Source organism: Zingiber officinale, chromosome 8A (genome assembly GCF_018446385.1).
Source record: "Zingiber officinale cultivar Zhangliang chromosome 8A, Zo_v1.1, whole genome shotgun sequence".
In the NCBI taxonomy this organism is placed as follows: Eukaryota; Viridiplantae; Streptophyta; class Magnoliopsida; order Zingiberales; family Zingiberaceae; genus Zingiber; species Zingiber officinale.
Genome location: NC_056000.1, coordinates 48,562,581 through 48,588,319, shown reverse-complemented (window position 1 = coordinate 48,588,319; position 25,739 = coordinate 48,562,581). Strand labels below are relative to the sequence as shown.

Sequence of the window (25,739 nt, the reverse complement as noted above, 5' to 3'; positions counted from 1 at the left end):
TCCCAAAAATTGCCCAGACCAGCCATATTTATATGGCTCTGGGAAAATAGATTTTTTACCCCTTTGACATGGTTTTCTTGAGTTGGTTTCTAAAGCAAACTTGTAGAGCTTAAAATTATCTACATTTTGATAGGTTGTTCAACCAGTAACTCCAACTGAGCCGTAATTTATGGCTATTCAAAGATTAATTTGTAGTTTTAGGCCTGAAGCTGACATGACCCATGCTAGCTGGCATGGGCACCCATGATAGGCTCGGGAAAATGGCCAAAATTGACATGGGTTGTGCCTAGTTGACACGGCAAGCCGTGGTGGAAGCTATTGGGTTCATTTTAACACTGTTTAGGCTTGATTTTGTCTGTATGAACACGTTCGTGTCATGGGACATGACCGGAGCATGTTCATTGATTAAAACTTCATTTTAATGGTCTTTTGAATCCATTTTCCCTCTTGAATGCTTCATGTATTAGTTCAATGATGAAGCTCAATGATGAGGCATGACTAGCGCGATGATGAGGCATGACTAGTTAGTGTTCAGCCTTTTATGGTTCATTCTTCATCTTTCTTGGCCATAGGAGCACGCCCGTGCCATGGGACACGACTAGAGTGTACGTCTTGCTCCAACTTCACATTCCAAGGGGTTTATACTATTTTTTGTTCTTAAAATACGTTCTATCAATAAACACAAGTAAAAAATAGTTCTCTAAACTAAAAGAGTAAAAATAATGAAATCACATAGAAATATGGTACAATAATGTAAATCATGCTCATGAAATACAAATAAATGTACAACAATCTATTGATACAATGTGCACTAATGATCTAACTCATATTTTGATAAATGACAAGGGAATTAAAGTTAGATGTGTTATATGATCTAATTACTTTACCAAGTATGCAGGAGTTGAGATGTTTGGAGGACCTGACCCAGGCTGAAATCTAGCCAGGTCCACTGGACTCGTTAGCTGGTGCGAAGTCCAGATTGGTCCACAGGGCCTGATATCTTGCGGAAAGTCCGGTTGGGTCCACAAGACCTGACAACTGACCGAAATCCGGTTGGGTCTGTGGACCTAACAACTGGCGAGAAGACCTGGGAGGTCAAAGGCAAGTCAGGCGACTGCAAGTGGTAAGTAAAGGTAAGCAACTAGAGGAAAGATCCAGTGAGGACGCGTTTCCCGTTGAGGGAACTATAGGCGTCGATCCAACTTAACTCCATTTGGGAAACCTAAGTTGAGACCTTAACTAGATCCTGGTCTCAGGAGATAATATCTAATTACTACTCTTATTTTATTAATGTTGTGCTAATTCTATTTTGCAGGATAAATATATTTTTATTTGTATGAACTAACACCTTTTTACAGGAATTCAAAGGCTGAAAAAAGGGAATCCGGGCGCCCGGAAGGGATCCGGATGCCCGAAGCTGGTCCGGGCGCCCAAACCAACGTCGCCTGGGTGGTCCGGGCCCCCGTAGTTGGTCCAGGTGCCCGAACCATAAAAGTTATCCCGAAGCTGAGTTGGAGCATGATACTAGCCGAACCCACGTCAACTGTCCAAGCACTCGGAAGTGGATAAACTTCACGGATGAAGTTTCGACAAGAGATCTCCACGTCAGCAATGGTTCAGGCACTCGGAAGTGGATAAAATTCACGGATGAAATTTCGACAAGAGATCTCCATGTTAGCAATAGTCCAGGCACCCAGAGGGGTTCCAGGCGCCTGAAATGGGCCTATATAAGGGCCTTCGACCAGCAGCTTCACCTCATCATCTGCTACGACTTTCATTCCCGTGCGCTGCTTCAAAAAGGCTCCGACGACGCTACAACACACCACCGACAATCGGACATCAACTTTATTTAGTTTTCTTTGTTGTCGGTAATTTTTCATATATAGTTCTTGTACTTCATTATTGTATCTTTTCAAACTATTAGTGGATTGCCCAACGAAAACACTCGACGAGTGTGGGCCTTGGAGTATGAGTCGTCGAAAGCTCTGAACCAAGTAAAAAATTACTTGTGTTAGATTGTGCTTGTCTTCTTCATTCTAGCTTTCTTTTATTATTCCACTGCGTAACTTATTTTTAAATCGATATTTTCGACGATCGCTATTCTCCCCTTTAGCGACTTTACGATCCTACACAATCAATGCCTAGAAACATGCATAACCTACACTCATCAATGCTAGGGCAGATGAAGATCTATAGATAAGGAAGCTCCAGACACAAAGTCTAGAGAATAGGAGGTTCATCTAGCATGAGGTAATTGGTTTTGATTGGTATATTAAATGAAATAACGTGTTTGAGGATTTAGGAATTGAAAACCCCTATTTTAGGGTTTACTAATCGATAGGTGAAAATCACCAATCGATTGGGAGCTAAAACTCAAACCTCAAATTCTCAGTTTTGCATCACCAATCGATTAGCACAATCGATTGGTGTAAATCCAAAATTCTAGGTTTAGCAAAATGGTGTATCAATTGATTAGCACGGATTGCCAATCGATTGGTAACCAATTCTGAGTGCACAGTAGCTTCCTAAATTGATTAGCCAATCGATTGGCAAGCTCTCTACCGCTTTCTTCGAAGAGCACGATAAGTTGTCAAATCGATTAGGCACTTGCAAATCAATTGGCAAGCTTTCTTTGCGAGGAAAAAATGTCACCGAATTGATTGATTAATCTATTAAGCTTGTCAATCGATTGGATATTCCCACCAATCGATTGAGATTCAAAATGGGATAATCTCAGCCGTTGATTATGAGTCAGTAACCATTCAATGGACAGACAGATGATCATTAATCAATTGGGATATTTGCCAATCGATTAATGGCAACTAAAAAGTAGAGAAATGGCCTGATTCTAAAGTGTTTAAAAAGGGGCTTCATACTTGAGAAGACACTATTGTTCCATTGCTCCATTGTGCACCCAAGATCTATCTCTTATCTGTAATACCCTCTTAAGCAATTCAAAGAAGAAGAATGGTGCTTTGTCTGTAATCTCTTCTACTTTTTATTTGTGCTATGTTTTTTCTTGAGTGAGAGCTATAAATCCTACTATAAAAGGTTTCTCCACCTTCCATGTTGTTTTGAGAAAAAGAGTTCATAATGAAAGTTGTGATTACTGGTATGGACCCTTGGATTAGTCATCTCAAGGAGGTGAATACAAAGTAAATCAAGGCGTTAGAATTGTGATGTACTCAACTTCAAATATCCACTAATAAACAAGAAGAATCGAAGCGATCGAGTTATTCATCCCCTCTAGCTCTTAAGTGTCCTAACAATTCCGTTTTCAAAATAGCTCGTCATCTTTTAACTTAATAATTATCTTATTACGTCTAATATTACTAAATTTAAATTTCATATATTGTATATTTACTCTACTAAATTTAAAATATTTACAGTGTTTTCTATCAATATTCAAATTTAACATTTACTTATTCTCGTGTCTCATCTATTAAAATAATATCATCAGTAAAAAAATATACATCATGGTAATGTGTCCAGTGGATTCATTCAAAATTAGTATAAAAAAATAAAGATTTAAAGTTGATCATTGTTATCTAAAATCTTCATTCTTATTATTACATACTTATACAGATCTTTAATTATTTTAATTTTTATAGGTCGATAAATATCATAGGTAAATCTTATTTTTGTTTTTTATATTTTTTAATTGATTGTGTATAATTTATATTGTTGATGTTTAATATAAACTTTATGATCATGATTTTTTTAAAAATATATTTTACTATTCTTTTTCAAACTGTATAACTCATTAACTTAATACACTATAATTTATATAATTTTATAGATTTCTTTTATTTTTTTTTATCGCTCTTATGGCATAGCGCAAACAGTACGTATATTTTCTCGGCATATCTCAGGCATCTCGGATTATTCTGAGAATACTAATTTAGAGGTGGCTAATCTGTTCGATTTTTTTCTTATTTTATTTAAAAAATAATAAATGATAATTTACTTAGATTTTTAAATTTAATAAAGACGCACATTATTTTGGTATTTATTAAGGAAAGCACGTTTTTATAGTACTTTGCTCATTTTACTTTCTTGACAAATTTGACTATTTTTTTTTCTTTGTCATTTTTCTCTCTTTTCTTTTTTTCTTTTTTCTCTTTTCTCCCATACATAGAGCATCTTTTATCTTTCCTCTCTTTTTTTTTCCCTTTTCTTTATTTTGCAACATGATAACGTGAACTTAAAAAGCCTCCTGAAAAACTGATTCTTCTAAAAATATTTTAACATCCCTGAAAAATCAAAATAAGCAATGGATCGGATAACACTGTTTCATTCCTTGTAATTTCAAAAATCCATAGAACTTGAAATGAGTCCAATCAGATATGTCTAAATCCATCAATGGGTTTTGACCAAAATTCACTGAGGGACCTACGCAGGTTCGATTGGACTCATTTCAGGTCTTATGGATTTCTAAGGTTGCAAGACTATCCATGACTTATTTTGACTTCTCCGTGGTGTTAAAATATTTTTAGAAGAATCGGCTAAAAAAATTTCATATCAAGCCCGACGTGGGCCAGATATAGAATCATCTCAGGCTCAATGTGAATATGATATGATTCTATATCAGACCCATATTGAGATTTTTTAGCCAGTTATTTCATTAATATTTAATATGTTCCGAGAAGACGAAACAAGCAATGAATAACATCTTTTGATTCTTTACGATCTCAAAAATCTACAAGGTCTAAAATGGGTCTAATTGGATATATCTAGATTCATCAGTGAGTTTCGGTTTGATTGAACCAATTTTATATGAACTCATTACTATTTTCGGCATTCCTAATGGTGATTCAATTTTTTTTTAAAAAAAATAATAAATTCTCTTATTGTTTTTTCTCAAACCTGTTATAGTAAATCAAATCTAACCTGGTCTGATATCTTCCCATGCATATAATTAACACATGATACGTTGAGATATCAGACCTAGATATCAGACCTAATTAAAAAGAAAAGAAATAGAGAATTTCACAAGTCCACCCAATATAATTACCATTTTTTTCCATATTAAATAGAGATAATCAGATTAGTTGTGCGAGTTACAAGGAATAGAATTTATGACCGTAAATGAGTCAAATAAAATCAATAAGATTTATTTTAAATGTTAGTCTAAATTCGAACGTGTTTAATTATTTAAATTTTTTACATTTTAAATGTTATTTGATTAATTCATTATTAGTAAATTTGATATTATAATTTTATTGAATGAATATAAATAAATTTTCATTTAAAAGTTAAGTTGATTATTTTTAAAAAAAAATAAAAATAAAGATAAAACAAGAAAAACAAGATAAGGAATATCTGTAATTTTTCTCTTTTTGTCAATTAGGCACAAGGATAAAAATGATAAAAACGAGTTTGAAACATGGACGAAGTTTGAAAACAATGATAAAAACTGAAAGAGATTTGAAAATATTACCAAAAGAAAGAGTGTATCAAATTGAAAGTGGTGCACAGTTGGCATCTATATTTTTAATTTCAAGATAGTTTCTGGAGTTGTGGAAGAAATTGGCTTGGAGACCAACAGAAACACGAGATGAATAAACAAGTAGCAGATGAAATTAGTCAAACGTTACAGAGCATGTTTTGAGTTAAGATCTGTGGTTTCTTTTTCTATATTCACCCAAACTATGAACTTGTTTCCTTCCTTTGAAGGCTTGACCGAGCACGTAGATCCTATGACGGTTGTGACATCCGCCGAGCTCTCAATTCCTGGGTGGACTTGTGAACTTCTCCCACCAGAATTTATTTCTTCAGAACTGATATCAGTCTAATGCGGTTTCAAAACTTTTGAACTCCATCAAAAATGCTGAAAATAATAATGAGTTCATTCTAGATCCATTAGTAGATTTTGATATAAAATTGATTCATTAGTAGATTTTGAACTCCGATTGGATCCATTTTAACTTATAAATTTCTAAGGGTACAATGAGTCAAAAGATGTTATCCATTGCTTATTTCGATTTCTTGGAAAGTGTTGAATATTAATAAAACAATCAACTAAAAAATCTCAAAGTGGATCTTATATAGAATCATATCAAGCTCACATTGGGCCTAATATGATTCTACATCAGGCCCAATGTAGGTTGGGCTTGATATATAATTTCATATCATGCCCAATGTAGGTCTAATATGTAATTTTTTAACTGATTCTTCTAAAAATATTTTAATACCACTGGGAAGCCAAAATAAGTAATGGATAACATCGTTTAACTCCTTACAACTTCAAAAATCCGTAGGATCTGAAATTGATCAAATCAGACTTGTATATATAGGTCCAGCAGTGAATTTCGATCAAAACTCACTGATACACCTAGACATGTCTAATTTCAGGCCCTATGGATATTTTTGAGGTTACAAGAAGTAAAACGATGCTATCCATTGTTTATTTTGGTTTCTCAAAGTTGTTAAAATATTTTTAGAAGAATTGACTAAATAATCGACTTCTCGAGAAACTTTTTAAGTTCACGTTATTATATATGCAAAAGAAGAAAGAGAAAAGAGGAGACGAAATTAAGAGGAGATGTTGCATGAATAGGTGAAAAGAGAAGAGAAATGACATAGAAAATAAAAAAAAAATTGTTAAATTTTTCAAGAGGGTAGAATGAGAAGAGCATTATAAAAAGATGCTCCCTTTGGTAAATACCAAAATAGCGTGTGTCTTTTGGTAAATTCAAAAATCTAAGAGCGTCCACATCAGCTTTTCTATCTAAAATACATAATTTAGTGTAAAAAAAGTTACTTTATTAAATTTAAATATCTATTTTTCAATACACCATATATCATTTTCCTATTTCTTCTTTCACCTCTATAATATTTAGAGAATGAAATTCATTCCCTAAATTTAAATAAGTATTGTTCATAGATGTATAATTTATATAATTGATAGGATAACTAATGCAAATATTTTTTAGCTACTAATGCGACGATAGAGGGGGGCCCACCCGACAGGGGTCAACTGTCGAGGTGGAGGTCAAAGTCAAGATGGTCAATGACAAGGTGTCAAAAGGCTCGCTTACGGTGGCTGAGTGGAGAACAACTACAGCGGCCGGACGGGCAATCAGGGTCCAATCGGCAAGAGGCTACAAAGGCCGGTTGGGCAATAAGTGTCCGGGTGGGTCAACCGTTTAGGTCAGATAATATTGTAAGACAGTCAGACGCTCAGTGTAAAGCAGCAGGACACTAAGGAGACTGAAGAGCTTGTCCGAACGGGGAGGGGCATGCTACTACACTTAGTCATCGTAGGGAAGAGCAGTTAGGGTCGATAGAGCGGAGGAGTTCCGGCCGAGCGACTACCTTGCTCGGCCAAGCAGCGGGACCTGACCATAACGGAGTGGAGGAGTCCCAGCCGAGCAGCTACCCCACTCAGCCAAGCAGCGGGATCATTGTCGTATCTCTCGATATCCTTTTGGGAGGTAGTGTCGTCGACACGAGGCATAGTCGACAGACGAATCGTACAACTGAAGCTCCTACTATTTTGTCAGAGATATGCATGTCCTGTTAAGGTACGATGTCAGAGGTACTTTCTTGACAGGTCCCTTCATGGGACATATTGGAAAACGTGACTGCAGGATGAGGGATAGATGAAAAAAGTGACTGACTTGATGTCGAGTCAGGCGAGGGAATAGATGAAAAAAGTGACTGCAGGATGAGGACTCTCGTACCTCCGGTGAAGAAATGGAGACCTTATATAGACCTCTCGAGGGAGCCTGGGCGCGCCAATCAAAGTAATCACCTGCTTTCGACGATGCCCAGGTATGGGGCTGTCAGAAGGGCATCCATAAGGCCATACCGTTACTGTATCAACCTCTCCATGATGTGACGACAAGATCCTTTATCGTGAAATCTTGTGTACGGCATAATCATCAGACTTGCCTTTGCTGACATCCCATATCCTGAGCCGAACGAATAGGCCGCTCGGCTAACCTTTGTATCCTCGCCCTTATCCTGGCCGAACGGACAACCCGCTCGGCCCTAAACCCAAGCCTATGGCTGGGTTATCTCTGGCTCCGCTCGGACCTGCTCAACTGCTTGACGCGACCATTACCCGCTTAGTCAGCCCTCCATCCGTCCTCAGGCTGGGACCCTTCAGGAAATGGGTCCCCCATTCTTACCGCCGGATCATTCATTTTTATGAGTTTATCATTTTATATATATCTATCCGTGAACTTTTTTTAAGATTTTTTTTCTCTACATATCATTTTTCCATAATTTATATATTTACTAAAGAATATATTTTTTCTTAAAATATTCTCTTTTCTAAAAAAAATATAAATTTATTATTAAAGTATTTAAAATTCTTCAATTTTACATAAATTTAAAAATATTTTTAGTGGAGCCATGAGGCAATGATGATTAGGAGTGAATAAAAATTTGGTTAAATTAAATAAACGGGTGGAACTGAAATTAAAAATTCGGTTCTGTTAATTTGGAAATTTGATTTTTTTTCCTTAAAATATAGATTATATTGTTTTAATCGGATCAATTTCATTTTTGAAAATCAAAATTCAATTAAACTGATACCATAAATTGAATTGATATCCAATCGATTGATCTGTGCCAATTCCTTCGTCGAGTATTGCGACAAACCCAATTGATTGGGGCATTCCTCCAATCGATTGGGGACATTTCCCCAATTGATTAAGGTTAGTTCTTTCGTGATTCCTTCACAATAAATTCATTCTCAATCGATTGATGATGACAGAATTGATTACCTAATCGATTCCAAATGAAAAATTCAGTTATTTCAATCGAAAATTGTATCAATCGATGTTTTATCAGTTGGATCGGTTCAGTTTTTTTAAAAAGTTCGATCGGTTACTAATTTGATTTGTTCGGTTATCGATGTAATCAGTTTAGTCAGTTCGCTTTTAACTAATTGCTCATCCATGGCTGTGATCGTGACCTTCGTAAAATTATGGCTTAGTTGCAGGGTTGTACCTGATATGTATTAGGTACGAGCAAGGACATATTTATATAGTGACCTGGGGGCCACAACTCCTCATAATTTTGTTTTATTTAGTGAACCAATCTAGTTCAATCCCAACTGACTCTATGTGATGCAGGTGGAATGAGGATGGAGGAGTCATTGTAGGATCGGTGTACATGAAAGAAAGGGGATGAATCATGTATATTTTAAAAAAAAAAAATTTCAGTTTTAAGAAATATAAGTGCGTAGCAGAATAAACAATAAAATAAGAAATGGAAAAACACAAAAGTTTTTATTTAGTTCAAAATCTTCGACGACTCTTACTCCAAAACTCAAGTTTCTTGGACTTATCGATAGGCAATCCATTAATATCTTCTACCGGTAAACTCTTGGTAGAATAATTTAGTACAAAATAGAGAAATAGGAAAATGTAACAACCCTATACTTTCCTTTTACAAATATAAGAGATATACAATAAATGAAATCGTTTCCAACACTTAGAAGAATGAAATTTGATCGAGCTTGTGTGTTGGTGTCATTTTACCGGCAATGGTCGGGCATAGTAGAGTCGTAATAGTTGGAGAATGAAGTGACAGAATGATCGAGAATAAGCATTGAGAAGTACTTATGTAATACTTATACTGGTCGAAGACCTTGTTTTATATACCATTGGAGGTGCCTCCAATGGTTCAAGGCACCTCCAATTACACTTATCAAATCTGAAGTCTTTGATTCTTATCTGATCTGAGGTGCCTCTATCCGCTCTGAGGCGCCTCCGATGTGCTCCAAGACGCCTCCGTTGTGCTCCAAGGTGCCTCCGCACCTCGAAAGTTCATCTGTAAATTTTATCTCTGTGAGGGCACCTCCACCCAGCTCTGAGACGCCTCCAGTCAGCTCTGAGGTTCCCCAAGCACTGTTTATTTGAGACTTAATTTTTGCACTTCACTCTTGCAAAATACATTAGTCCAAATAACAAAAGTTAATCTGCAAAACAGAGTTAACACATTAAAAATAAGATGATTATTAATTAGATCCTGTCTTATCAAGATTAGGATCTAGTTATAATTTTAGCTTAGATTTTCAAAATAGATCTAAGCTAGACCAACGCCTACATCCCCACTGGGCGCAACCACACTGGATCTCTCTCCTTCAATAACTGACCTTCACTTACCATTTGCAGTCACTTGACTTGCCTCTCAACCCACCAGGTTTTCCTGCCAGTTGTCAGGTTCGCAGACCCAACTAAACTTTAGCTAGCTGTCAGGTCCCACAGACTCAGTTGGACTTCCTGTCAGATATCGAGTCATACCTGAACTTCGTCTCAGTTATCATATCCTCAGATCTAATTGGGCTTCAGCTTAGTGTCAGGTCCTCTAGACCTGTCAATTCTTACACACTCAATAAAAGTATTAGATTGCACGGAATCTAACTTTAATAATTTGTCATTCATCAAAATCAAAATTCAATTATTAGTATCAACATTACTAACAAATAACAATCAGCACTTCTCAAGATAACATGATAGATGAGGCCGAGCGAATCTTTTTCATGTACATTCACTTTCGCCTATCAAATCTTCTCTAATTCATCTAAAAACACTTGTTACTATTTTTACCATGTTACCATCGAATATGCCACGATCGATCGTCAAAATTCAAAATTGATTATATATTTAGAAAGTTTGTGACCTAAATTTTTTATTGATAGTTTGATATCAAAATTTCAAAATAATATCGTGACCTTTAGATGAGCCATTGGCTCCTATTTCTCATCGGAGTTGGGCGTGATTTTATTCGTCATTGACCACCATGAAATCTAAGGGTTCGTGATGATTTTTAGAAAGTTTTAAACTTGATTTCTGCCTTAAATTGTGAATTAGGAAGCTATCTGAGAAAGAGTAAATTTTTGGCTTGATTTGTGTGACTTTGATTTGATTTTAATATTAATAATTGGTATTTATTGTATCACGTAGACCTTTTTCCGCTTTAATAGATTTGCAAAAAAAATTAAATGATGATATGAAATTGTTCATTCTCAATAATATCTTAAATTCATAACATATGATGGAGTCTTTTAGAATTATGGATATATATAAATTAGTTGAAAAGTTTTGTGCCCCAAATTTTACAAATTATAAGAGATGGAAAAAATAATTAGAGATGCAACTCAAAATTACGAGTATAATGATATGTTTTGAGAGAGAAATTACTAAAAATATGAGCATGAAAGTGTTATCATTTAAGAGTGCAACATTTTTAAAAAAAATATTTAATTTTCTGTGAATTAGAGAATTGTATTTGATACCGAATATATCTTTTATGGAATTTTTAATTTTTTTTCTTTAGTAATATATTAATGTTAACTTTGAGTATTATATATATTTTTTAATTATTATATTTTTATTATTAAAAGTCATATATTGTTGGATATATGTGAATGGAGAAGAGATGTAAGAAACATGAAGTTTCATTGTGAATGAGACTTTAGTTCCATATTGGGAATTTCAAAGCATATTGGTTGATTTATATTGATTCACATGCATTGGTGATGCAAATAAATATATAGGGGAGGCTCTCATTCATATGTTGAATGCAAGATTGGTTGAGGCTAAAGTTGCCCAAGAGGAATAATCAATATTTTGCCATATAAATTTTTTGTTGCTTATTTAAGAGTGCAATAGATGCATTAAATTAAAACTTAATGCAGCCGAGTGAAATGTTGTCGTTTCACAGCTGGCGAATAATGATCATTAACACTACCCACTGATCTGAGCTCCAATATAAGAAGGTTGTGTCCACAGGTAAAAGGTTACATGCTCAAAAAGTTGAAGCTCTCCACCTACTTTCCCCTTCTTCTCTGTTGTTCATCTCTTGCTCGGTGGAGTACCCGTGATAGCAGTCGAGTACCTCTCAATTCGTCGCGACCATCAGTGATTGGTGGGAATCACAGGTCACCGTTGTACCCTAGGAAATAGATATTAGGATGTATACTAAAAACCTAGCTTTTGTATGAATATTTATTGAATGGACATTTATTTTATAATAAGAATCACATTGGTCAAATGTCTGCATTTAGTTAAAAGCAGTTGTTCATTTAATTTATATTGTAGATAACATAGTGTGTGGTGTCGCACAGAATATCATGTTATCAGTTCCTTATAAATTATAAATAGTAGCTCACAACCAAGATGGATTGGGACAAACCATTGGAATGGTTGTAGTGTAATTTGGTAGTAGTTTATCTTGACTATAAAATAACACAAGTACACTATGCGTGTATTGAGCAGGACCATTTGAGGTTGTTCCTTTTATACTGACTGCATAAAAGAACATAACCTCTGTTATTATTGATGTTTGTACTCTTAATTCCGATATAATAACATGCACATATACTTAGTATTTATTTCTTTAATTTATTAATGAGTGAGATTTATTCGTTAAATCAATAGACCCGATAAGTTGAGAAATAATATTATTTATATGGTGTGTTGTTGATTATAGAAGGAAACTGTGCCCTAGTAATCTAGGTTGATGATGTCCCCTTGAGGAACTCATAAGGATTTTCATGTAAACCCTACAGGTGGACCTAGTCCGGCATGACAATGAAGTTGAGTGGTACTACTCTTGGAGCTAGATATTAATTAAGTGAGTTGTCAGTAACTCGTTTAATTAATGAACATTCGATATATTAAACACGGGGAGATTAATGCACTCATGATCAGAAGGAGCCCATAATGTAATATGAAATTGGTGCGGTAGTTCAATAATAACTCTTTAGTGGTATGAGTTATTATTGATGAACTTGAGTTGGATGTTCGGGTCGAATACAGGATGCTCAAGCTCATCGGGAGACCAAAACCAATTCCTCCTCTCGGTCCCTGTTGTATCCTCTATAAAGCCTTGTATCCACAAAGTCCACTTCTTACCCAAGTAATGGGTCACACACATCCTTGCTTGGTGCAAGGGGGTCGGCCAAGCATTACCTTGGAGCACAAGTAGTGCCAGTCAAGCCTTGCTTGGTGCCCAAGCAAGGGGCCGACCATAGCATGATAGAAAAGGAGATTTTATTTAAAATTAAATTTTGATAAAATCTTTCCTTTTTTAAAGCCATCCACATGGCTTTAAAAGAGAGTTTTAAATTTTAAAATCTTTCCTTTTATAGCTATCTACAAAGGATTAAAAGAGATATTTAAATTTTGTTAAAATCTTTCCTTTTTGTAGTTATCTATAATGTTTAAAAGAGAGATTTTAATTTTGATAAGACTTTCCTTTTTTGTAATCATGATTTAAAAGAGAAACTTTAATTTTAATATTTCTTTTCTTTTTATAGTCATCTACAATGTTTAAAAGAGAGAGATTAATTTTAAAAAATTTCCTTTTGTAACCATCACAATAGGAAATTTAAAAGAGAGAAATTTTAATTATTATTAAAATTTCTTTTTTTGCCATGACTAAGGATTATAAAAGAGAGGTAGAGGGTGCCTTACAAGATGTAGAAAAATCTCTCAAAAGCTCCTCTCTTTTCCTTGGTGGCTGGCACCCCTCTCTCTATTCTTTCCTTGCTTGTTCTCCTAGGGCCGGCCACTATTTTTAGCTATTCTTCTTCTCATCTTGTTTGGTGGCCGAAACCTTGCTTGGAGGGGAAGAACATAAGGGTCGGCGGTTGCTTGGAGAAGAAGGAGAAGAGAAGGAAGTTTCCTATTTTGGCATTCCTAGGGTGGCCGAAACTTGTAGGCAAAGAAGAAGGTTTGGGTGGATTTCATCTTGATAGATCGTCGACCACACGACGTCCAAGAGGAGGAGAGGAATACAGTAGAAGATCAAGAGGTCTTTATTTACAAAGAAAGGTATAACTAGTTCTTAATTCCGCAGTGAAACGAGTTTTTCTTTGTATGGATCCTGAAATACCGACACAAGAGGCTAGCAGTTTTTTTTTGTGTTTCGATTTAGTGTTTTGATCTTGTGCTTATATTGAGGTCTCTATAGTTAAACCTAGCGTTACTGTAAGAAGTTTAAATATCCAATTTCTTTGAAAGACTTTGTCTAGGAAGTGGTGAATGATCTCATACCTAAGAAGGCCGAGTGTCTCGCCATGTTTAACCTGGAAGCCAATCCTTGAAATATATATAGTTAATCAACTTTTGTAATATGAGATGAACTTGGATTAATAATGTTAAGTACTGTTTGCAATCCAAGTTTTAACTACTGAAGAATACATGAGTTGAACTTGAAGTAAAAATATTAAGTTCCGTTTCCAATTCAAGTTTAACTCATGAGGAACACATAGGTTGTTAGGAAAGGTCTGTGCTTGTACAAATTTTTGTATAGGGGAAGCAGAATGGAATTCCGAGTAGTAACTAACAATAGACGACCCGAGGAAACCTTGAAGCACAACCGGAGGTGGAGCGAATCTGTTTCAAGGAAACTACGTTCATCGCAGGCCTCGGTTCACAAGTCCTCTTGCCCGGCCGCTCGTTCGGTCCGCTCGGCTGAACACTCACTCGCCCGAAAGGTCTCATGCTCGGACGCTCACTTCTCCTGCTTGGCCGACCACTTCATCCGCTCGGGTTGTAGTTCGCTCGACTGCTTGCCCAGTTCACTCAACTGTTCGACTGCTCAGCCTCCAACTCGGTTGACCTTTTCGTCCGGTCGGTTGCATGCCAATCCAGTTGTTCACTCGCTCGGTGGTTCGACCGCTTGATTCTTTGTTCACTCGTTTGCTCCGCCCGTCCTGCCGCAACTTGCTCAGTCTACTCGCCTGGCCGCTCGATTTCTCTACCTTTAGGTCACTCTGCCTTCCACTGTAAAGCTAACTGCCCGCACGGTCTAACTGCCCGCTCAACCTGTCTGCTCGATAGGCCAATCTACTATTTGTTGGTTGCTACTCGGAATATCGTATTGGTTCCCCTGTACAAAAATTTTGTACAAGTCCCGAATCTTTCCTAACAACCTATTGTGTTCTTTAGGAATTAAATTTGGAATCGCAAACAGAACTTAACATTATTGATTTCAAATTCAACTTATCTGTTCTTAGAGGTTTAGACTTGGATCATAAACGATGCTTAACATTATTAATCCAAATCCACCCATGTTACAAAGTTAATTAAATATTTATTTCAGATATCAACTTCTAGGTTAAACATGGCGAGGTACTAGGCCTTCTTGGGTATGGAATCATCTACCACTTCCTAGACAAAGTCTTTCAACAAAATTCAATATTTAATCTCCTTATAGTAACCCTAAGTTTAACCATTAAGAACAATCAAATCACAAGATCGAAAAATAAAAGAAACACAAAATCGAAACATAAATTCGATTGTCTAGAATCGTTAGCCTCTTGTGTTTGGTAATTCAAAGTCTATACAAAGAAAATTAGCATGATGCGGAATAAGACAACTAGTTATACCTTTCTTTGTAGCTAAAGACCTCTTGATCTTCTGTTGTATTCCTCACCTCCTCTTGGACGTCGTGTGGGCGACGATCTACCAAGATGAATTCCACCAGGACCACTTCTTCTTCTCCAAGACTCTTGAGCCATCAAGGGATGCCAAAATAGGAAATTTTATTCTCTTCTTCTTCCTCTCCAAGCAACCGGCCACCAAGATGATGAAGCTTGAAGAACCGCCGACCTCAAAGGAAGAAAACAAAAGAGAAGAGCATGGAAGAGATTGGGCCAGCAAGGAATCAAGGCTTGTGTGTCGCCAACCCTTAAAGAAACAATAAGGGTGTCGACCACACGATGAAGAGAGGAGAAATCCTAGGTTGTGTTGTCTCATCAGGCACCCTCTCCATCTCTTTTATAATCCTTGATCTTAGCAAAAAAGAAAAGTTTAATTAAAACTTCCTTTTCTTCTTCCTATGGCCGACCATATCATGGAGTCTAAAAAGGAAAATTTTTACAATAAAAAATTAAAGCTTCCTTTTAAGCCATGATGTCTACAAAAATGAAAGTTTTAAACATAATTAAAACTTCCTTATTTGTGGTCTCCCTTTAAAAGAGAAAATTTTAATAACAATTAAAATCTCTCTTTTTAAATTCCCTATTGCACATGGCAATAAAGGAAAGTTTTAAAAATTAATTTCTTTCTTTTAAAACATGTAGACAACTACAAAAAAAAAGGAAAGATTAATTAAAATATCTCTTTTTTAAATCATGGTTACAAAAAAGGAGAGTTTTATCAAAAATTAAAATATTTCTTTTAAACATTATAAACAACTACAAATAAGGAAAGATTTTAACAAAATTAAAATCTCTCTTTAATCTTTTGTAGAATAACTATAAAAAGAAAGATTTTAAAATCTAAAACTCTCTTTTTAAAACCATGAAGATGACTATAAAAGGAAATTTTAAAAATAAAATTTCTCTTTTAAATCTCTTTCATGAATGATTATAAAAGGAAAGATTTTAACAAAAATAAAATCTCCCTTTAATCCTATGTGGTCGGCCCCATGCTTGGATACCAAGCATGGTTTGGTCAGCCACTATTTGGGATCTAAGCCTATGCTTGGCCGGCCCCCTTACTCCAAGCTGTTGGACCCCGTGGTAGTTTTGATGTGATCAACCAAGTTGGTTAGGTCCTGCTGTGTTTGATCCCTGTGTCTGAGTGTGCAGGAGCTTAGGAGCACAGGAAGTCGAGCGGAAGACGCAGCTAGCGAGAAGGACGGCACGGGAAGGGAGCCGACGGGCTCGGTGCGTCCGAAGGACGAGAGAGCTGCAGAAGAGTACTCCGGTGGGCGTGAAGAGCGTGCGCGGCGTTCGAGGGACGTTAAGCCGAGACGGAAGGCTGCTCGAGGAGAAGGCCGGGAATTGGGTTCGGGTGAGCCCTATTCCGGTTGGCCGTAATCACCCAAAAGAACGGAGCGCCGGAAACTGAATAAACCAAGCTGAAAATGGAGCTGCCAGCTTGGAGGGGCCTCCAGCTTGAAGGCGCCTTCAACCCTATTGAAGGCGCCTTCAACAGGTCAGTTTTAACCGTTTGCGCTGCGGATAAAACTTTATCCGCTGATCGAGCTAGAGGCGCCTTAAACCTTGTTGGAGGCGCCTTGGACCCTCGGGATAGACTTTCCAGGAGTTATATAAAGGCCCCTGGAGCTAGGAATTCAATAACAACTCAAGCAATCAATCTGTAAGCAATTCCTAAGCAACTAGTGCTCTTCCAAAGTGTAAAAGGCTTCTCCGCCTTCAGAGAAGGAGATTTTTTTCTTACTGCGCTTTTTCTACTGCCCTGGATTAATAACCTCCTTGGTTGTAACCAGGTTAAATCCTTGAGTCTCTTCTGTTTCTATTTCTTTTTCTGTTTCCTTGAATTTAGTTGCTATTATTTTATTGCTGCATTTATTTCTGAGTTGAAATCCGAGGAGGGTATTTTTTATTTTTTTGTTTTCAGCAATTCACCCCCTCTTGTCGGTCTCCGTTTCTCCTACAATTAGTATCAGAGCCTGATCGCCTCATAAGGACTAACCGCCAACTGAAGCACTACGATCAAGACGATGGCCGGAGCGAACATCCATCTCCCGAAGTTCGACGGAGACTTCGCAACATGGAAGCGCAAAATGGAGGTATTTTTTAAAACCGAATTTGACATTCTGTTAATAATGAAATATGGCTATGCAGTTCCGAAAGATAAGGAGGAAAATACCTAGACGAAAAAGGAGCAAGCAGATTTCGTCGTCAACAGAAAGGCTGAGTTCCACCTACTCAGTGTTCTACCGCCGCAGGAGGTAAATCGGATCGGAAGCTACGACTCCACGAAAGATCTCTGGGAAAAATTCCTGGAGCTTCACGAAGGTACTTCCGAAGCGAAGCTAGCGAAGCGCGACATCCTCCGAAACCAGTTAACGAACCTCCGGATGAACCAAGGCGAGAAGGTAGCGCAACTCTAAGCGAGAATCAAGGAGCTGATAATGCAACTAACGAACCTTGGAGAAGAGGTAACCAACCGGGATTCGATTCGATACGCGCTCAATGCCTTCACGAGAACTCCGGAGTGGGCTTCCTTAGTAGATGCGTATTACATCTCTAAGGACTTCGAGGTAAGTACTTTAGAACAATTATTTTCAACTTTTGAACTTCACAAATCTCGAGTTTCAGAACCCAACAGAGCTGAGAAGACAAGTCAGAACATTGCCTTAAAGGCAAAGATGAACAGTTCTGACTCCGAAGCCTCAGTCGACCAATCCGAAGCGGCACTACTGGTAAGACACTTCAATAAGTTTTTTAGTACTAACAAATTTAAATCGCAGAGGCATCATCGAAAGAAGAGGGCGGTTCGTTGCTACAACTGCAACGAAGAGGGGCACATCAAAGATAACTGCCCAAAGCTAAAGAGAAAGGAGAAAGAAAAAGAAAAGTCAAAATACAAGAAACCAGAACCCTCCAAGCACAAGAATCTGAAGGCTACTTGGTCAGATTCATCATCCTCTGAGTCGGACATCGAAGAATTCTCAGGGTTTGCACTAATGGCGAACCATCAGCCGGAAGAAGACTCAAGCTCAGACATGAGCATGGATAAAGGGGGAGGAACGTCAGAAGAAAGCAACAGTGAAGGGGGAGCGTCACCAGATCAGGTAAGTAAGGTACGTAATCTAACCCCGAATCAATCGTTTATTAAATCTCTTTCTAGATAATTAGATAAATTAGAAAAAGAAAATGAAAATTTGAAATCAGAAAATGAAAATTTAAAATTTGAAATTGAAAAATTAAAAACTGATGCATGCTTAAAGATAAATGTTTTTCCAAAATCAAAACTTAAAATTTATGGAAAATTAAATTGGTATATACGGAAGCATCAGGGTCAACTTAGGAAAATTCCTAAGGATTATATACCCCCTAAGTTTTTGACTACTCCTATAGGAAGAAACCTTTATTGGGTTCCAAAATCTCTGCTAAATTAATTTTTTTTAATTAAAAAGCTTTAAGAGAGAAAATTAAACATTGAAATTCTTTATGGAAGCTTTGTCTAAGGAAGTAGTTGTTGCTCCAATAACCAAGAAGGCCTAGTGCCTCGCCACGACCTGGAAGCTAAAATATTGAAAGAAAATGTTTAATTAACTTTCTGAAAAATCATTAAACAAGAATTAAATAATGCTTTGAAAGTTTATCAAATATTTGTTAATATTTCTTAGAAATTTTTACTTGAAAAATTCTAACTTAATTGTTTTTTTGTTAGAAATTTTTTTTCTGAAAAACTTCATTTGACTTAGACTGTTTTTTTGGGAACACTTAAAAAATTTTTACTTAGGATTTTTTTTTTTGACTTAGGATTTTTTTTAAAAAAATCCAATTTAACTTCGTAATTTTTTCGAAAATTCATTTTTACTTAGAAAATTTTCAAAACTTCAATTTTATTTAAAATTTTTTTTTCTTACTTAAAGACCCCATTTTTGCTGTGGGAGAGTAAGGTACAAGTTTAGGGGGAGTAAGGAGAATTAGGAAAATAAAAATTTTACCTATTTTTTTAAGATGTGTTGCAATTTTATTTATTACAAAATTATGCTTAAATATGTTAGTTTAGTAATTTTTCTTTAAAATTACTATTTATGTCTATTTGTTACCCTAACTTGAACTTGGGTTGATGCACATCAAAAAGGGGGAGATTGTTGGACCCCGTGGTAGTTTTGATGTGATCAACCAAGTTGGTTAGGTCCTGCTGTGTTTGATCCCTGTGTCTGAGTGTGCAGGAGCTTAGGAGCACAGGAAGTCGAGTGGAAGACACAGTTAACGAGAAGGACGGCACGGGAAGGGAGCCGACGGACTCGGTGCGTCCGAAGGACGAGAGAGTTGCGGAAGAGTACTCCGGTGGGCGTGAAGAGCGTGTGCGGCGTTCGAGGGACGTTAAGCCGGGACGGAAGGCTGCTCGAGGAGAAGGCCGGGAATTGGGTTCGGGTGAGACCTATTCTGATTGGCCGTAATCACCCAAAAAAACGGAGCGTCGGAAGCTGAAGAAACCAAGCTAAAAATGGAGCTGCCAGCTTGGAGGCGCCTCTAGCTTGAAGGCGCCTTCAACCCTATTGAAGGCGCCTTCAACAGGTCAGTTTTGACCGTTTGCGCTGCGGATAAAACTTTATCCGCTGACCGAGCTAGAGGCGCCTTAAACCTTGTTGGAGGCGCATTGGACCCTCAGGATAGACTTTCCAGGAGCTATATAAAGGCCCCTGGAGCTAGGAATTCAATAACAACTCAAGCAATCAATCTATAAGCAATTCCTAAACAACTAGTGAGTTTCCAAAGTGTAAAAGGCTTCTCCGCCTTCAGAGAAGGAGATTTTTTTCTTACTACGCTTTTTCTACTGTCCTGGATTAACAACCTCCTTAGTTGTAACCAGGTTAAATCCTTGAGTCTCTTCTGTTTCTATTTCTTTTTCTGTTTCCTTGAATTTAGTTGCTATTATTTTATTGCTGCATTTATTTCTGAGTTGAAATTCGAGGAGTGTATTTTTATTTTTTGTTTTCAGCAATTCACCCCCCTCTTGCCAGTCTCCGTTTCTCCTACACAAGCAAGGTTGTGTCCGACCCATTACATGGATAAGAAGTGGACTTAGTGGATACAAGGTTTTATAGAGGCTACAACAGGGACCGAGAGGAGAAATTGGTTTTGGTCTCTCAATGAGCTTGAGCTTCCTGTGTTCGCCCCGAACACCCAGCTCAAGTTCATCAATAATAACTCATACCACTAAAGAGTTATTATTGAACTACCGCACCAACCCCATATTACATTATGAGCTCCTTCATATTATGAGTGCATTAATCTCCCTGTGTTTAAGATATAGAATGTCTACTAATTAAATGAGTTACTGACAACTCACTTAATTAATATCTAGCTCCAAGAGTAGTACCACTCAACTTCATTGTCATGCCAGACTAGGTCCACTTGCAGGGTTTACATGACAATCCTTATGAGCTCCTCAAGGGGGCATCATCAACCTAGTTTGCTAGGACATAGTTTCATTCTATAATCAACAACACACCATATAAATGATATCATTTCCCAACTTATCGGGTCTATTGATTTAACGAGCTAAATCGTACCCTTTGATAAATTAAATAAATAAATATTAAATATACATGTTTGTTATTATATCACGATTAAGAGCACGTACTTCCATAATAACAGAGATTTTGTTCTCTTATATAGTCAGTGATCCTGTCTGGAAGCTGAGAAAACGAACCTGCCGGTGTGACGTGTCTGGAAGGTTGACCGCATCCCCATGCCCCGGTTGATGATCTGTCCGTTGCGTTGACCAAGTCATCTGAAGTCCTCCTCCGGTCAACTGTACCTGTATCCAGCGACCGGGTTCCCCCGGTCACTGGTACCTCGGTGCTCGAGGCGAATCCCACAAATGTATGAGTAACCAGATAATAACAGAATAGTAGTAAAATAAATAGATACCGAGTACGAGAACGTACCCTGGCCCAGGGGGGCGCCCTCGGATGAATGGATGAGTGGGTCGGGATACCGATCGAGTCGTCGCGGCTTTGAACAGTAGATAAATGTCCGCTCGGTGAGTAGCTGGCTCCAGTGGCTCGGACCCGGACGCGATATGGATCCGTAGGATGATGCCCTGTCCGACTACAACCTCGGCTCGCAGGCCGGAATACAACAACGGCTCGCAAGCCGGAACATGGCACGCAGGCCGGATAAACCCAATAACCCATCATGATGATAACGATGCAAAGAATAAAATACCTTAGCGCGATGGCCAGGATTACCCATATAATACCAAGCTGCGGCTACCTGGAAGGTGACAATATCCACTAAAGACAGCGGCAATAGATGCGAGGGGGGGCAACTGCAGCTGCCGGCGGCGGCTGTGGTCGCGGGAGAAGGCAGCGGTGGCTGCCGGCGACGATGGTCGCAAGAGAAGATGGCGGTACCCGCTAGGGGCGGCGGCGCACGCTAGCGGCAGCGGTGGCGGGGCTTCTCGTCGTCGTCCGTCGGGAGACCGAAGGAGGAGACGGCTCGACTCCGGTAAATCAGCGTCTACAGAGAGAGAGGGAGAGAGGAAGAAAGGAGAGGGGTAAGTGCGACTCCCTGAACACGAAGAAGCCCCCCCTGGCTTGCCCTCCTACTCGCCGGCGGCTGAAAACTCAGTCATGAGGAAGCCCTTCCTCCTCATGGTGGCGGCGGCGACGCTAAGAGGCTAGAGGAAAGGGATAGTGGAGAGGAGGAGGGTAGTGGCTGTCCGTCGACGCCGGTGCCGGAAAGACACGCGAGAAGAAGCCCGCCCTCTTCCTCGCGGCGGCCCCACCAAAAATGCGAGCCTCTCTCACCAAAAATCCCCCTTTTTCCCTCTCACGAACCAGCCCTCTTCCCCTTAAAGCCCTAGCTTGTAAAAAGACCTAAATGCCCCTGTCTTTCCCTCCTAATTTCCTCTCTGCCACTCAACTATATCCTGATCAGTCAGTATAAAAAGAAACTACCTCAAATGGTCCTGCTCAATACATCCGTAGTGTACTAGTGTAATTTTATAGTCTAGATAAACTAATACCAAATTACACTACAATCACTCCAATGGTTTGTCCATTCCATCTTGGTTGTGAGCTATTATTTATAATTTATAAAGATCTGATAACATGATCTTCTGTGTGTCTCCTCACATCATGTTATCTACAATATAAATTAAATGGACAACTACACTTAGCATAAATATAGGTATTTGATCAATGTGATTTTTATTTCTAAATAAATGTTTATAAAAAAAACTAGGATTTTAATATACATTTCAATACTATTTACCCACCCGACCCTTCAGTCCACTCGGACTTTATTACTCGGACTCGGAGCTCGATCTATATTTAACAATTAACAAAAATCAACCTCTACTAGTAATTTAAGATTATTAGCTCATGTTATTCCTATATATAAATTGAATTTAATTTTATATTATTTAAATTTGATAATGTCTTAAATATTTCTGACCGATTGTTTTGATCCAACATATATAATATATAATAATTATTTTTTATGTATGCGCCCCATCTAAAACTCTCAATCCGTTCCCTAGGTAAATTATTTTGGAAATAGAGACCCTTAAATAATATCACCTATTTTACTACTTTTCTGTAAATGTTTAGAGTCAATTTTTTACTATTATATCTAGTAAAGTATTAAAAACATATTAGCGCACATAAATTATTTTGTAAATAATTAATTCAAATATTTTAAATCCAATTTTAAAAATATCATCATGCTACACATAAATATGTGAGTAAATGACGCTTATACTTGGACCAAAAGAAACCATTAAAATATTTGAAATACATAAAATTAATAAAATATAATTAAATTTTATGATTACTTTTTTCTTTAATTTTTTTAAACGTGTGGGATACCAGGCAGGATCCTATAGTTCCGTATGCCCTGATCCGTCCCTGGACTAGGAGCAGTGATTGAAATGATTTAATGATTCCCATCTGTTTAGCAAGTGGGGATCATTGAATCTCTTCAATCAGTACAGTGGACCAGGGTCTGATCCGCTAAAAGTGAACCAAAGAATCCTTGCTCATGTGATACGGGATAATCAATGAAGGTCACATGATTAAAAATATTAAAAGTTTTGTCATGATAGTAATCAAAGTCAAGGAAGTCGCTACTGACTCCCGACTGCTAGCTCTCGGCTATTAACTCCCAACTCCAGACTATCGACTCGTAACTCTTAGTTCTAGTCTATCGACTTCTGGCTCTAAGTTACCCGGCTCTCAACTCTTAGCTCCATGCTACCAATTCCCGACTATCGACTATCGACTCTCGACTCACATTTCAAGTTTCCTCAAACTAAACCGAAATGACCCCAGTTATCAAAAATTAAAACAACTAACGTTATACTTTGAGGATGTGGATAGAAAGGCGGAAAAAACAACTATTTATCCTAACATAATGGGCCGTAATGATCATTTATTTTCTGAGAACGTAACCACGAATGCAAGAAATGAGGGGGGTACAGGGAAAACATGGTGAAGAGTTATGATCCTATAAAGGTAGTCGTTCCTCATGAGCAAAGGTACACGCATATAAGAGCATCTACAACGCGGCGTTAAATGCCGCGTTATAATGCTACTGTGCATTAACGTCGCGTTGCAGGATGCCAACGTGGCGTTCAAAAGCTTGAACGCGTTCAAGCAATTGAACGCGTTCAAGTGTTCGTGGGGTGGGTCAGGGCGGGCCCACCCCATGTGCAAAACTTTTTTTTTTATTTTTTTTTACCAACGGCACATGCAACGGCTTGTTAACTTTTTTTTTACCAACGGCACATGCAACGGCTTTTTTAAATATAAGTTTTTAAATAATGATTTTTAAAAATAACAGATTTACATTTTTAAATTAAAAAATAAATAACGGCTAGTTATTTAACGGTTACTTTTTAACGGCTAGTTTGAAATTTCGACTATAAATATCCATCCATATGTGCACATATTTTCATTCACACTCACTACTCTTTCAATTTTACTCTCTAAATTCTCTCTCCATCTATTTTTTCAAGTTCCTACCATCTTATTTTCTATCTGAAATGGATGAAAATAATAGGGCATTTTTTACAAATTTCTTGAATCCTACAAACATGTCGCAAGAATATTCATCTTCCCAAAATCCATAAATTCCACCAAATTATCAATACCCACATCCATTTCCCAATATGTCGTTTCCTCCACAAAATCTTCAAAATATCCAAGGTTTTGGAAATTCTATGAATCATCTGAATTATGCCCCTCGAGGTCCATATCAACCGCTTCCAGCTGAATATTGGCAAAACATGAGCCATCCATATTTCATGCCGTCGGTTGTTCATGGATATGGTACCCCACACACAACTGGTATGTCTTTCACTCCTTCGATGTCGAATGAACTTGCAACTCCGACTTTTGTCCCGGAGACTCAACTTTCCGACCGTGAATCCCCAATTGAGGTGGTCAATTTAGAAAAGACGGTTTCAAATGCTGAGAGTACAAGAAAGCGTTCAAGTTGGACAAAGGTTGAAGATGAGGTCTTAGCGAGAAGTTTTGTCACTATCAGTGATGATCCAATAATCAGCAATGATCAAAAGGTGGATGCTTTTTGGGGACGGGTTGCAAGCTACTACAATGAGAATCTTCCCCTAGGTTCAAACACCAGAAGTGCAAATGTTATACGGTCACATTGGCACAATACAATCCAAAAGAAGGTATATCGATTCAACGTAAATTACAATAGTATTTATAGTTCATATCAAAGTGGTCACGGTGATGATGATATATTGAGGTTTAAGTACGAAAAATATCTATCCAAAAACAATGGTGTTGCATTCAATCTCGAACATGTGTGGAGAATTGTCAAAGACCGTCCAATGTTTACTCCACAGTCCGCTGATCACTTTGTGACCACAAAGAAGACGAGGACCTCAGAGTCGGGAGCAAGCAACACCTCCTCCAACCAAGATGTGAGTATAGACCTGGATTATGAAGATACTCGTCCAATGGGGCAAAAAACAGCAAAAAGAAAGGGAAAAGACAAAGTAAAATCGACCATGGAGGATCTGACAGTAAACTACAACAATATTATCACAAAGTTCACTGAGTACACAAGCGTGAAGAAGTCTGAAGTCGATTTGAAACAAAAACAACTCGAAGTAGAGGAGATTAAGGCAAAAGCTGCATTTCCAAATCTGAAGCTAAGAATCGTCGCTTGAAGTTGAAGGAGTACGAAATATTGAACAAAGACACCTCGCAGATGACAAAGGAGCAGCTTATCATACATGAATATCTATGCAAGGATATTAGGTCAAGATGGAATATCTGAATTATTTAATTAACGTTCA

General features: G+C 37.6%; 1 protein-coding gene across 1 annotated transcript; it reads left to right on the top strand.

The window, feature by feature from the left end:
- The first annotated feature begins 24,581 nt into the window (after positions 1-24,581).
- Positions 24,582-25,610, top strand: LOC122010781 (glutathione S-transferase T3-like). Its single transcript, XM_042567260.1, has one exon. The coding sequence runs from the start codon at positions 24,582-24,584 to the stop codon at positions 25,608-25,610; it is 1,029 nt and encodes a 342-aa protein (XP_042423194.1).
- Positions 25,611-25,739: the final 129 nt, after the last annotated feature.